Source organism: Archocentrus centrarchus, chromosome 9 (assembly GCF_007364275.1).
Source record: "Archocentrus centrarchus isolate MPI-CPG fArcCen1 chromosome 9, fArcCen1, whole genome shotgun sequence".
NCBI lineage: Eukaryota > Metazoa > Chordata > Actinopteri > Cichliformes > Cichlidae > Archocentrus > Archocentrus centrarchus.
Genome location: NC_044354.1, coordinates 6339923 through 6353833, shown reverse-complemented (window position 1 = coordinate 6353833; position 13911 = coordinate 6339923). Strand labels below are relative to the sequence as shown.

The following is a 13911-nucleotide window of genomic DNA, read 5'->3' as shown; positions in this document are numbered from 1 at the left end:
AGGACACTGGCCCTCCAGGCCTGGATGTGAGGATCCCTGATCTAGAGAAAGGATATGATGGGTGCTGAGAGAGGAATTGTGGTACAGCTTAGAGACAAAGTTAAGAGAGGCAGGCCTGAGATGGTTTAGACATATGCCGAAGAGGGATAGTGGATATATTGGACAAAGGCCGCTGAATGCAGGAGGAGAGAGAATAAGACCACAGAGGAGGTTTATGGATGTAGTGAAGGAGGACTTGCAGAGGGTTGGTGTGTGTTGTATCTTTTTCTTCTTTCGGCTGCTCCCTTTAGGGGTTGCCACAGCTATGTATAAAGTTGTGTATTTAAAAAAAAATCTCTGGGTGCACTACATAGACATACAAACATAGACATATATGTCTATTCATGAAAATGCATGTCTCTGATGCAGTATTTTAAAGGCTTGCCGGGATTGGATATCATTGCCAGTGTCGTCATTTCCGTCTGAGAGCGCATACACTTCCGGGCGAAGCCGAAAACAACAGTGGAAATTCACTGCAACACATATGCATTTTCTGTAAAGAAGAAGAAGAAAACTGAAACAAACATCTTAACTGCGGTCGCTTAACAGCGAGAAACCTAAACTGTCAATATGGTGAGTAGCACCGTGTTTTTTCTCACCGGTGACGACGAGTTTATATCAAAATAAACAGCAGTTGGAGCAGTTTCAGCTAGCGAGCGGCTAACAACAGGACTACAGCAGAACAGAAAGATGCCCTGTCACGATTGACTCAAAGTTGCTACCAATTCACTCTGAACTATTCACATGAACTGAGTGTGACTTACTAACCTAACGTTGTTTATACCACAGTTTTCCTTCCATGTGTTCGACCACCAGCTGGCCCGAGGCTTTCAGAACCGCTTCTCCACACAGTACCGTTGCTATTCGGTGTCCATGCTGGCTGGACCAAACGACCGCTCCGACGTGGAGAAAGGAGGCAAAAGTGAGTCTTGTCCTCAGAAATGATCATGTAGTTTCAGGCAGGCAGTTCAAGGTTTCTGAACATCATCATTTTCGGCTAAACCAAAAGAAATGTTGTTTAAGCGCGTTCAAATCAGCATATCTACATTTGAAGAATTAAAGGGAGACCCCGAATTTTTGACCCTTGGAAAGAGGGGATCTGGTGACTCTGTTTAGCTTGTTGACATAGATTGGGTTCACTGGTGCTTTTTAGAGGGAATGGTCACTAGAAATCAATACAGAGTTGCTCTGAGCGATCACCTTTATCCTGTGATCAAATATTTCTGTCCTGATGAAAGTCTTCTCTTTCAGGAAGACAGTGCCTCTGTCCATACCTCAGCATAACACCTATGGGAAATTTTGGTCCAGCATGTTAGACAGCGCTCTTCACCATCAATATTAAAACATCAAAAGAGGGATTGTCTTTTGAAAGATTGGTGTTTCATCAATCCAGTACATTTTAGAGACTGGAGGAAATGAGCTTCTGAGCTCTCATTTAGGGTGAGGAACCTGGTTATTCCAGGGACCTCAGAGTAGAGCTGCTATTTCTCCACATCAGAAGGCACTAGTTGAGGTAGTTTGGGCATCTGAGTAGGAGTCCTCCTGGGTTCCCCCTAGGTTATGTGTTTTGGGCATGCTCTACTGTTAGGAGACCCAGGGGCACACTGAAGATACAATGGAGAGATAGCATCTCTCACATACCTTAGGAATGTCTTGGTGTCACCTAAAACAGTTGGAGGAAGTGGCCAGGGAGAGGAAGGTGTGAGTATCTATCCTTAGCCTGCTGCCGCTGCACCCCACTGGATAAGTGGCAGAAAATGCTTGGATGTTTATACACATGCACTGCAGGTCTTAACCTTTCTAGAGATTACCCGACAGAAGCACTTGTGAAATGCAAATGTCTGATGCAGATTAATTGGACATCACCCAGTGTTTAACCTGACAGTTCTCTAGTACAGTCGGTGTGATGTTGTGCAGATTTGCATGTAGGTAATTGTCTAGTGAATTCACCACTATAGGTGGGTGTAAAATGTGCTGACGTCCACATGGTGTATTCAGCTGCCTTGTATAATTTCCAGTGCTACAAACACAAAAGTTAACTACTTTCTGCTTTGTGGTACTTGTGAGAAAGGATAACTGTAGAAAATATCCCCAAAATGTCCAGGTTCATGTATGCATTAAAGGTCACTGTGAATATCAAATTAAAGTTACAAACTTTTGTCTTCCATGTTTCAATGTTTTTGTTTTATGAAAGAGAAGAGGTGATTAAATTGAAAAAACAGTTTTTTCTTTTTTGTTTCAGTAATAATGCCGCCTTCAGCTCTCGACCAGCTCAGTGAGTGAAAGTTCATTCAAACACTGCTTCTTTCTAAATGTCCTGTTTGCCCCCTCTGTGGTTCTTAGCAATGTTCTGCTTCCCCCGTTCAGGCAGGCTTAACATCACGTATCCAATGCTGTTCAAGCTGACCAACAAGAACTCAGACAGAATGACACACTGTGGCGTCCTGGAGTTTGTGGCAGATGAGGGAATCTGTTACCTGCCTCACTGGGTGAGAAACAGTAATGAGGTTAATGTCTCCTGTCAGCAGTGGAAGAGCGCTGACATTTGTCTTATGTGGAAGTAGATGATGATGATTTGCGCAAATAAAAGTTGAAATATGAGTTTAAAAAAAAATCCAAATTTACTGGTTTTCACAACATGTTGAACTAAATCTCTGCTGATTAAAATCCTTGGTGGCGCAAAGGCGCAGTAGTTTACACTGTGGCCTCACAGTAATATGACCCAGGGTTGAAATACACCAGCTGGCTGGAGGCTTTCTGTGTGGAGTTGGCATGTTCTCCCCGTTCCTACGTGGGTTCTCTCCCGGTACTCCGGGGCTTCCTCCCACAGTCTAAGTCCATGCATGTTAGGTTAATTGGTGATTTTAAACTGGCCTTAGGTGTAAACATGAGCGTGACCCCACCTTTCGCCCACTGGTAGCTGGACTAGGCTCCAGCCCCTGAACTGGGCAAGCAGTTAAAAAAGATGGATGGATTTAGTGCTTTTAAAGCCAGACTAAGTAAGCAGTGACATTTGCTGTATTTTTTTTTTTTTTTTTTTTTGCTGCAGATGATGCAGAATCTCCTGCTGGAGGAAGGTGGCCTCGTTCAAGTGGAAAGTGTCAATCTCATGGTGGCCACTTACTCAAAGTTTCAGCCTCAGAGCCCCGACTTCCTGGACATTACAAACCCCAAGGCAGTGTAAGGAATACAGGCTGAAATGTTTATTGGAACCCTTTTACAAAAAAATTGACATTTTATGTCTTAATGTAAGTGATTAACATTTATTACAGGCTGGAGAACGCACTGAGAAACTTTGCATGTTTGACAACTGGTGACGTCATAGCTATTAACTACAACGAAAAGGTAAATTCTAATTATATGTTTTTGTTCTGCCATTTATAAATCACATTCTTTATTAACCAAATTGTTTTTTCAAAAGCCAGTGAAATTAGTAGCAGTGTGGACTGTTTACAACATTGCAGACACAAAATTTGCTAAGGTTCATGCCTCCATACCTCATTTTCTGTATTATAGTAACTGCTGTTAGCGGGGATTCTATCTTGCTTACTTTTCCATGCTTGTTTAAAACTGTCACAAAGTGAGAGAGAGACATTTGGGTGCTGCTGTGTGCTGGGCTGCAGCCCCTTCCAGTGCCAAGGGTCTCTAGGAACCATCAGTTTCCTGGAACTGTACATTACCAAAATTTTAAAAATTGGTTTGGCTGACTAGTCAGGGAAGCAATCTTTAAACATCTGCCCAAAGTAGTCACTGATATCCTTAATGTGTGATTTTTTTTTTTTTTTTTTTTTTTTTTTTTGTGGTTTCTTTTTGATGCTAAGATAATCTGTGTGTTTCAGATATACGAACTGCGAGTAATGGAGACCAAACCAGATAAAGCAGTATCCATCATCGAGTGCGACATGAACGTAAGACCCTGGACTTTACCGCAGACAATAACAGTGAACTGTGCTGTTGCTTTGTCCCCTCATGTATTGTTTCATTGCTGCTCAGGTGGATTTTGATGCTCCTTTGGGTTACAAAGAACCCGAAAGACGATCTAATCACCAGGATGAACCAACAGTAAGGAGCAAACACTGCTGACAGCTGTACATGTTCTGCTTTGACCAATGTGATAAAACTTTTTTTTTTTTTTTTTTTGACAGGAGGAAGAGACGGATCCTAGCAGTTACGCTGACATGGACACAGGCTTCAGAGTGAGTTCAAGTTAACGTCTACTTACTACTAACTACTACTACTACTACTACAACAATAAGTATTTATATAACTTAAGCTAATTTAATTTCTAATCTGTGCCTTATGTTCAGGCTTTCACTGGCTCTGGCAATCGTTTGGATGGTAAAACTAAAGGGATTGAGCCAAGCCCCGCTCCTATCGCCCCAAGTGACATCAAAAGGTGAAAATATGTTCAGTTTCTTACACATTTAGAAAGTAAGTAGCCAAACAGTCAAGCTGTTTTTTAGGGGAATGTTATACCCCTAAAAAACAGCTTGTTTGCCAGCGTATGGCAAACAGATGAGGAATGACAAGCAACTCAAAATATTGCTGTTCTGTCCATTAAGGCCCTATTTTAGACAGGATTTCTCAGGCAGGACTACCTCTGTTATAGGTTGGGTCAGATAAGTTGGTGAGCTGAGACATACAATGTGACATCATGAAGCACATCATATTGTCAGGAGATCTATTTAAATAAGTTCTGAGCACTTTTATATAATTTTCAATCCTGTGGCCTGTTTGAACCCAGAAAAAAAAACCAAGCACATTGATGTCTCCTAAACCACCAGTGCTCATGTAAAAGGAATAATGGAAAAAATAAAAATGAAAAGATTCTACAAAAATGGCTTTGTACTTTGTGGGTGATGTCCTTAAAAGGCTAGAGGAATGTTGGACTGACCTTTGCCCTTAGTGGCTAAAGAAAACGATGCTGTTGCACACCTGCGGTGACATTGCTCTGTTAGCATCGTTGTCTTTACACACATACATCAGTATATTTTCAACATCTCTGACCTGCTAAAATAAAGCCCTTTCTATTTTTTGTCCAAACCAACCTTGAAAGCTTGGACTTGGATTTTTATGACTTTTTTGGGTTATAATCTTGCTATTTCTCAATTTACCAAATTCTTTGTATAGTTTGAAATCAGTCGTCTCCACAGCAAAGCTGAAGAACCAGCAGCAGCACTAACATTGCAGATTGTTCCCCTTGTTTCTGATGCTGCCCTCTGGTGACAGCTAACAGCTACAACATGTAGACAGTGGTCTGCCAAGCTCTGCATAGCAGCTTGGGACTAATGCAGTACCATGCCGGGACTGTTGTCCAACCTGTTGATTTAATTGTCTCTTTGATTCACTGTTATGTGTCAAAGGTGTATTGCTGTTACTTTTTGAGAGGTCCTTGAAAACTAGCTTAAAAATGCATTTATTTTACCGTCTTTGGGTTTGATTAAAGTTTCTGCTCACTTGTGTTCCCATGCATCTTATTTTGGGTCAGATGATATGACACTTAGTTTTTACCTGTTTGATCTTTATTTTATTACATGTTGCTGAACATTGAAGCATTTTACTGTGCTTATTGTAACTTTACTGTCTGTTTCATCACACAGAGGGATTCCCAACTACGAGTTCAAAATCGGCAGGATCACTTTCATTCGAAACTCCAGGCCTCAGCCCAAGAAAACTGTAGATGATGTAAGTAATGTGAACATTATTTTTCCTGGATATTTATTTGAAAGTACTTCATTTGGGGCTCATGGTGTGTGTGTGTGTGTGTGTGTGTGTGTGTGTGTGTGTGTGTGTGTGTGTGTGTGTGTTGTTTTTTTGTTTTTTTTTTTTCCCCTTTGAATCCTCTCAGGATGATGCCATAAACAGATTCATCGCCTTCTCTGGGCAAGGGCAGTCACTACGCAAGAAGGGCCGAAAGCCTTGAAGAATTACAAAGAGTCTTGACGGGTCTGTGCACAGACCTACCCTGACTCTTTTTCACCTTCAGCAGCAAATAAAATATTGGTCTCCAGATGTGTTGGGGTTTTGCCTCTGTGTTCCTTTTGAAATGGAGGTTTTGCTGTTGATTATAGTGTGTAATTAAGATTCTGACAGTAATATTTTGTTCAAAAGAAGATGGGCTGCTTAAAATACTGTCAGCTCTAATTTGGTATTCACAAATTCTAAGTGACCAATTTTCAGTCATCATATCATCAAGAATAACATTGACTATCATTGCAATGATAGATTGAATTATTTCTGACTTGGAGCAACCCTGTTTTTTTTTTTTTTCCTTGATTCTTACATTTTTACAATCCACTTTAAATATGCTGTTATGCAGAATCCCATTGTTACCATAAAATGGGAGCTTTTGTTTTTGATTATAATGAGAATAATTTTATGTTTGATTTGGATTATTTTCCTCTTGACCTATGGGAAACCTTTTCTCTGCTTATTTATAGATAAATAAAATTGTTTTGAAATTAATTGGAGCTAAAAACTTTTTTTTGTAATGTTATGCTGTGTATGTGACATCACTAAAGTTGGGTATTTATTTATTAAGAAAAACACTGGAATTGGTGAGCTTAGATAAATGGGTAAAATAAAGGATGGATGAACTCTCATAATTTGATGCTGTCAGCAGTAATCCAGCCATCCATTCACTTATCCTGTTTGGGGTCGCGGGAGCCTATCCCAGCTGACATAGGGCAGGAGGCAGGGTACACCTGTACAGGTTGCCAGCCTGTCACAGGTACAACACAGACAAACATCAACACACACAATTAACCTAACCCCAGTAACTGCATGTCTTTGGGAGAAAAGACCCACACAGACACAACATGTAAACTCCACACAGCGTGAGAGAGAGGGGCCTGGGCCAAGGTGGAATAGAACCCAGGCCTTCTAGATGGTTTTCTAACTGGGAGGCAGCAGTGTTAACCACCACACCACTGTGCTGCTGCTGTCAATAGTAATAAAACCTAGAAATGCAGATTTGATTTAAGCAGAACAAACATAGTTTAATCATTTTGGGAGAAAAAAAAATTGTACCAACATAATTTACAGGCTTTAGTCTTAAGTCAAAAAGATTGGGGAATATTACTTTATAACAGATGATGGAAACCACCACCTTCTTTTGGCTGCTCTCTTTAGGGGTTGCCACAGTGGATCATCTATCGCCATCTCACCCTACCATCCTTCTCTGTCTCACCAACCCAATGCATGTCCTCCTTCACTACAACCTTGAACCTCCTCTGCGGTCTTCTTTTCCTCCTGTCTGGCAGCTCCATATTCAACATCCTTTATCCAATATAGATCCACTATCTCTTTGCTGCACGTGTCAAACTGTCAGCTTTGCCTCTCTGTTTCTCCACACTGCTCATCCTGAGCTTTCCCTCTGATACACTCATTTATAATCCTGTCCATTCTTGTCACTTCCAATAAAATAAATAAAAATAAAATCTTAACATCTTCAACTCTACCACCTCCAGCGTGGCCTCCTATCTTTTTGTTAGTGCCACCGTCTCACTACCATCTTGTAAACCATGTGTCAAACTCAAGGCCCGCGGGCCAAATCTGTAATTTTAATGCAATTTCATACGGCCCACGAGATGATTTCCTATAGCTATTATTAATGGCCAACGGTAAAGCTTATGCAGCGTTTTTCTGCATATGAAGTGCAAAAATTCACATCACAATTTTTACCTGAAAAATTAGCAAATTTTCATCAGTTTGAAATATTCTCTTTTTTCCTGATGCCATTTTGGAAAAAAAATATCATTTTATATTTTATTTAATGTGTTGAGGGATAAGTTGCTGTATTCTGACCATTCAAATCATATTGCTGATTAAAATTATTTTTAATTCTGTTCGGCACGCGACTCAGACTGTGGCTTCAATTCTGGCCCTTCAAATGACTGAGTTTGACACCCCTGTTGTAAACCTTCCCTTTCATTCTTACTGCTATTCTCCAGTTACTAATTACCCCCGGCACTCATCGCCATTCACCCATTTTCTTCCGCTTATCCAAGTCAAAAAGGTATTTCAGTATTTATCCCAAATGGGCACTTGACTTCAGTTAAAAGAATATCTTTTAATGAATTGTGCAAAATCTGTCGACCTTCAGCCACGCACATATTTGTTTTTATTGATTTGTGGCATGAGGCATTTTCAAAATAAGTGTTATAGACGTGTGTTTATTGTGAAAAAACCAAACCGGAAGAAGTGTAGCTGCTTACGCTATCGCAGCTAGCAATGGACGGAGACGTGAGAGAAATCGCGTGGAGGGTAATTAATCCAGATATTATATTCTTAATTACATTACTGCTAACGTTTCCTTATTTCATCTGATTTGTCTCGTTCTTAATACTGAAAATAATTGAACAAGAATGTTAAATTTTGATGAAGTAGGACGCAAGGTGATTAGCTTCTGCTGCTAATCCACAAGTGTAACCTTCTCTACCATAAGGCAGCGTCAGACAAAGGCTGAGAAGGCGACATTTACTTATTGATTCACTGACATTTGGGCTTGCTGATCAAGTTTAAAACTGCATGTGGGGAATTGGAAAGACAAATCAGCTACTGAGCAAACTGAAGGTCGGCTAATTCCTAATACAACCGCAGAGAGGCGTTGTTTGAATGTGAGCTAGTTTAGAGGCTGTTTTGACAGTTAATATGCCCTCACCGGCCATTATATTAGATACAACTTGCTAATACTGGGTTGTACTTTAATTCTTCATGAAACAGATTCAGCAAGGTTCTGTAAAATATTCCTCAGAGATTTTGGTCCATATTGACATGACAAACAGTTGCTGCAAATCTGTCAGCTTGCACATCCAAGTTGATGTGAATATCTTGTTCCACCACATCCCAAAGGTGCTGTATTGGATTGAGATCTTTTGACTGCGGAGGTCATTTGAGTACAGTGAACCCAGTGTCATGTTCAAGAAACCAGTTTGAGATGATCTGAGCTTTGTGAATTGGCACATTATCCTGCTAGAAACAGCTATTAATTTATTGTTAGGATAAATTATGCATTGTATAGTTGTTTATTTGTGTGTAAATTTTTAAATCTTTTATCTTTTTTACTTTTCCCTTGTCCAATTGTGTTTTATGTACAGCGCTTTGGTCAGTGGTTGCTGTTTTTAAAGTGCTTTATAAATAAACTTGGCTTGGCTAGCTATCAGAGAATAGGTACACTGATAATAAAGGGATAGACATGGTCAACAACAATACTCAGGAAGGCTGTGCTGTTTATAAATGATTCTCAGTTGGCACTAAAGGGCCCAAAGTGTGCCAAGAAGATTACATTACACTGTCTGACACCGACAACCATGCCACATTCAGTCACTTAAATCATCTTTCTTCCTTATTTTGATGCTTTGTTTAAACTTAAACAGGTCACGTTGACCATGTCTACATGCCTTGATGCATTGAGTTGCTGCCATGTGATTGGCTTAGTTAAGCAGGCTGGTCAGTGTATAGTGTGAAAGGAGCTTGTATTTTTAGTGTAATTAGAGAAATCATAGCAGTAACTTCCCAGGTTGATCCTCAGGTGTTCTTGCATTACTGTCATTCTTCAGAGTGGAGAGATTGGAGACCTTGAGTAATGTCATTCACCAGAAACACAACAGAAGTGGATTAAACTTTGGAGTTTATCCTGGTGCTTTCTTTATTGTCCCTACAGCCACCACGGGCATGTGAAGACTATTGGAGTGAGTTTAGACACTGCAAAAGTTTAAAAAACCGCTTTCACCACTACTACACTTACGGTTCCATGCCAACATGCCAGCAGTGGAAAGAGGACTACAAGAACTGCAGAGAGTGGGAGAGGCACAGAGGAACCGAGGCCAAGGTGGAGCTGCTAGAAATTACAACTTAAACCCTAAACGTGACTTTTGTTTGATCTCCTCTTGTCTGTTCTAATCTCGTATAAATACACTCATTGTATGTGTATTGCAGGAGGCGTTGCGGAGAAGTGAGAGGAATCGAGTGGCAGAGCAAAGAAACTTCACTCCAGTGTGGCAGCTGAGGCAGGAGCCTCCTAGAGACTGGCATGTGCCACTGAACCAGGACAAGCCTCGGGACTCCTGAGCTCTGGATTTGGACAATATGCTGTCTTTCACTTCAAGGCCGTAACATCCCTTAGAGCTTGGACATACTGGAGATCACGTACGGCTGTCACAGGCTGTATTCAGAGAACAGCTGTATGTAAAATGATATGTACAGTATGTTTAACAATGCTGGCAGCAGCTGGTGGTCAGCCATGAAGATACAGCCTCTATTTTACCAGAGATTATGATCTCTTTTCAGACAGCGCTGTGTCACAGATATTAATTCTGCAAAGCTTTTTATAAACAGAAACACAAAGACTGACTGCACTCAGACTCACTGAAAATTAGCTTTATATTATCCTTGTTTTGACAGGAGCAACTGGCTTTGTGTTTTGAATAAGCTCAACAGCCTTAGCATGATACTGGCAAGCCTGTCAATATTTCTCAGCTGTTCAGCATAGGAATCACTAAAGAAGGTTCATACGTAGCTCTTTATGCTGGAGCGATGCATTTGTGATGTATAATCTTACTGCTAAATTAATATGACAGAAACCAACTTTAGAGTCATGTTGCAGTTTTCTGCCTTATAACATGAAATGTTCAAAGATTCAGAAAAAAAAAGGATCAATAATCAGATATACATTTTTTGATTTTTCATTATTATAGACAGAAATGTTAATGTGACAAACTCACTGTAACACTCATGAAATAAAAACACACAGTGTCCTGAAAAGCTGCATTTTTGCTTGGTGAATAATGTTCAGACATACCAAGCTACACACAGCCACTCCTCATCAGTCACTGTGTGTAGACTTTAGTGATGTCTTTGTATTTCCCATCAGGAGCATCATAATTGGATATTGCTGGTGTATAGACGGGACCTTCACAAACAAAGGGAATAAGAAGCAGGTCTGGCTTCAGTGCTGCCCGGTACAGCTCCTCAGACTCCAGTTTGAGCTCCTCCAGCGCCTCCCTCTGTGCTTCCAAAGCCAGTTCAATCGCCTCCATTTCAGCCATGTGCTGCTTCTGCAAGAACAGCAGACAGATACAGCACCACTAAGTGTACGTTAGGGAGAGCTGAGGTCAGATGTATCATTTTCTATAAAAGCTTTAGTGACGCAGGTGTGATAAGTAAGTGGTAACCTGTTTGTATCGACTCCACTCCTTGAGCAGCAGGGCTCGACCCTCACTTTCTTCAAATGACAGCCTTGGAGCGGTGCGTTCCCTTTGAAAGAATTATGAACATTAATTTAAAGTACTTAAAAGTCTGTACTCATAAATGGTATTTAAATGAGCAATTTAAAAAGTTTTAATGCTGTTTGAATTTGCATTAAGGCTCTGAGACAAAGATGTTTTCATTAAACAAGAAGGCTGTCACGATAACACAAAATATCAACCAGCAATAATCATGTCTCAGAACTTCAGCCACCTTTTGAAGAAGCAATGTCTGTGACTGTAGCTGAGATGTCAAAAAATATATTTAAAAAAAACATGTACTTTTGACTTTGAGAGTTAAAAAAACCCCAAAACTAGCACATCAAATTAAAATCTTTTTTTTTTTTTTTCTTTTTTAAGTGTTTTTGCCTCTGATGTGGAGAACAGTCTGGGATTTAATCTTTCATATCAGCTCAGATTTCCTTTGCTGGCTGTGGAGCAAAGCCATCTCCATGGATGCAGTGAGCATGACATATTTTAAACTTTACACCTTGGACCGATACAGCTGCTTGATCTGTTGCTTGTTTTATTTAAGGAATGAGATTTCTTTTTATTTTGTCTTTAAAAATAGTTCCTAAAAAGCCAAATTGCTTCTGATGACTCATATCTGCCCAGCTTTAGATACTTTGTTGACTTTAAGGTTTTCAGGTCATTAGCAAACAACAAGAAATTTAAATACGTGTGTCAACACATCATGTCTCCAAGCTAAAGTTTCATTACTTCCATGTGACAGTTATGAGCACAGACAAGAAATGAGCTGCACCTGGTTTCATCCAAGCATTTGGTTGGAGTGATGAAGTCCTCTATAGGGATAAGCTCAGGTGGAACCTTCTCCAGTTTCTTCAGCTTCTTTTTCAGACGCTCTTTCATCATCTGCTCCCTTCTTGGGTCCACTTTCTTCTTCTTTTTTGGCTCAGCTCTTGAATAACACAGATCACAGCTCTATATGAACTCATTTGGTCACAAGATGTTTTGCTATCAGTATTATAAACCATCATAACATTGGTGGATTAAGTTATGGGGAAAAAAATGAATGAAATGATAGTCGCAGTAAACCTAGGCCATGACTTGGTTTATCACTGAGCATGAATCATACCTCAGTGGAGCCGACGTCTTCAGGGTCATCACTGATGCAAACCAAGGACTCTGTACAGCATGGTGTTCTCCCAGCAGAGAGCTGCAAAACAATACCGATCAAAGTACAACACCTGCTGAAGCGGTGTGTGGCTGCTTAAGTAGTTTTCAGCTGCAAGAAACATTTCAGTGATTTTTCTCTAAGTTTGTGTATTTCCTTTAAGAAGACATATTACCAAGATACATGTTCTATTCAATACCAGTGGCCCTGCTGCAAATAAGCTGTTCATGCAAGGTTTGAATTCATTATATTCTTAAAAATATATTTGTAAATTATTAATTTTTCACCCTTTACTAATGGGAGAATAACATCTAGAGTATGCACAATATTTTTGGCTGGATGTTCAGCATTATATAAGAAAGCCTAAGCATAAAATTTTAAGATATAATCATTTAATATGCTCCAGTGCATACCTCTACCTCTCCAGGCTCTTCCACCTGCTCCCTTTTCTCACTACAGATTACAATGTTGTCTGCAAGCATCATAGTCCACAGAGATGCCTGCGTGAACTCAAATGTCAGCCTGTCCATTTCCAGTGCAAACATGGGGCTGAAGAACCGACCGCAGATGTAATCTCGCTCCCATCTTGAATCCACCTGTAAAACCTACCGCAGACCTCCCTACTGTCTCACTGTCCTCACACGTCCTACACCACCCTGATACTATACTTCTCTGCCACGCCTCACATTCCTCTCTCAGTACCGCATCATATGCTTTCTGTAGATCCACAAATACACATTGCAACTCCTACAGACCTTCTTTGTGCTTCTCCATCAACACTTTCAAAGCAAACATGTCATTTACAGTGCTCTTTCTCGGCATGAAACCATACTGCTGCTGCTCACTGAGCATCACCTCTATTCTTAACCTAGCTTCAACACCTTTCCCAATATCTTCGTGGTATGGCTCATCAACTTTATCCCTCTGCAGCACCCTTGTTCCTGAAAATAAGTACCAGTACACTTCTTCTCCATTAAAGTACCGAATAACCTTAGCTCCATTAGCTCCACGCAGCTAACGCAGTTGATTCACACGTACAACCACTACTCACCTCGCTGACCGGGCCTGCCGTGATAAAGCCCCGCACAGAGACCGCGAAAGAGCCAAAGACATGTTTTAATTGTATTTCTGTTTCCACCTTTAAGTCAGTTTCGGGTCCGGAATAACATTCACATGTCCACCGTAGTGACAGCCCCCGACGCGTCGCTGAAAGATGACGTTTCAAACAGGCGTGCGCGCAATTTAAGAGATTAGATAAGATAAAACTTTAATGATCCCACGACGGGGACATTTGTGCATCACGGCAGCTCAGTGTAGAAAAGGATGAATAAAAAATGAAATAAAATAGAAAAAAAAAACACTATATACATAAAATATATATCAATAGACATATCAGTATATACATATACACATCAGAACACTATATACAGATATCAAAACACTATATCATACCTGTCAAGTCTCTCGTTTTGGCCGGGAAATTCCCGTATT

At 40.3% G+C, this 13911-nt stretch overlaps 3 protein-coding genes across 3 annotated transcripts; 2 read left to right on the top strand and 1 right to left on the bottom strand.

Annotated features, from left to right (window-relative positions):
- The first annotated feature begins 454 nt into the window (after positions 1-454).
- On the top strand, positions 455-6504 carry ufd1l (ubiquitin recognition factor in ER associated degradation 1). Its single transcript, XM_030737557.1, has 12 exons — positions 455-612; positions 829-961; positions 2282-2314; positions 2407-2528; positions 3089-3219; positions 3312-3384; positions 3879-3947; positions 4033-4101; positions 4185-4235; positions 4347-4435; positions 5640-5724; positions 5888-6504. Exons 1-12 carry the CDS (start codon positions 610-612, stop codon positions 5960-5962), a joined length of 933 nt encoding a protein of 310 aa, XP_030593417.1. The 5' UTR covers positions 455-609; the 3' UTR covers positions 5963-6504.
- Positions 6505-8230: 1726 nt separating this feature from the next.
- Positions 8231-10803, top strand: c9h22orf39 (chromosome 9 C22orf39 homolog). Its single transcript, XM_030737559.1, has 3 exons — positions 8231-8304; positions 9704-9871; positions 9979-10803. The coding sequence occupies exons 1-3, from the start codon at positions 8272-8274 to the stop codon at positions 10108-10110; spliced, it is 333 nt and encodes a 110-aa protein (XP_030593419.1). The 5' UTR covers positions 8231-8271; the 3' UTR covers positions 10111-10803.
- Positions 10713-13627, bottom strand: LOC115785738 (39S ribosomal protein L40, mitochondrial-like). Its single transcript, XM_030737558.1, has 5 exons — positions 13472-13627; positions 12382-12462; positions 12049-12204; positions 11214-11295; positions 10713-11096 (listed from the first exon to the last, which is right to left on the bottom strand). Exons 1-5 carry the CDS (start codon positions 13531-13533, stop codon positions 10869-10871), a joined length of 609 nt encoding a protein of 202 aa, XP_030593418.1. The 5' UTR covers positions 13534-13627; the 3' UTR covers positions 10713-10868.
- Positions 13628-13911: the final 284 nt, after the last annotated feature.

What these genes read in the sequence shown, in the direction of transcription:
- ufd1l (XM_030737557.1), top strand. An exon ending in CGTGGAGAAAGGAGGCAAAA is followed by an intron (nt 962 to 2,281) that starts GTGAGTCTTGTC and finishes TTTTTGTTTCAG; the next exon opens with TAATAATGCCGCCTTCAGCT. An exon ending in CCAAGAAAACTGTAGATGAT is followed by an intron (nt 5,725 to 5,887) that starts GTAAGTAATGTG and finishes GAATCCTCTCAG; the next exon opens with GATGATGCCATAAACAGATT.
- c9h22orf39 (XM_030737559.1), top strand. Translation starts at nt 8,272, where the DNA reads ATGGACGGAGACGTGAGAGAAATCGCGTGGAGG. An exon ending in TGAGAGAAATCGCGTGGAGG is followed by an intron (nt 8,305 to 9,703) that starts GTAATTAATCCA and finishes TTGTCCCTACAG; the next exon opens with CCACCACGGGCATGTGAAGA. An exon ending in ACAGAGGAACCGAGGCCAAG is followed by an intron (nt 9,872 to 9,978) that starts GTGGAGCTGCTA and finishes TGTGTATTGCAG; the next exon opens with GAGGCGTTGCGGAGAAGTGA.
- LOC115785738 (XM_030737558.1), bottom strand. Translation starts at nt 13,533, where the DNA reads ATGTCTTTGGCTCTTTCGCGGTCTCTGTGCGGGGCTTTATCACGGCAG. An exon ending in CGGCAGGCCCGGTCAGCGAG is followed by an intron (nt 12,463 to 13,471) that starts GTGAGTAGTGGT and finishes ATTGTTTTGCAG; the next exon opens with CTCTCTGCTGGGAGAACACC. An exon ending in AAATGCTTGGATGAAACCAG is followed by an intron (nt 11,296 to 12,048) that starts GTGCAGCTCATT and finishes ATTCTTTCAAAG; the next exon opens with GGAACGCACCGCTCCAAGGC.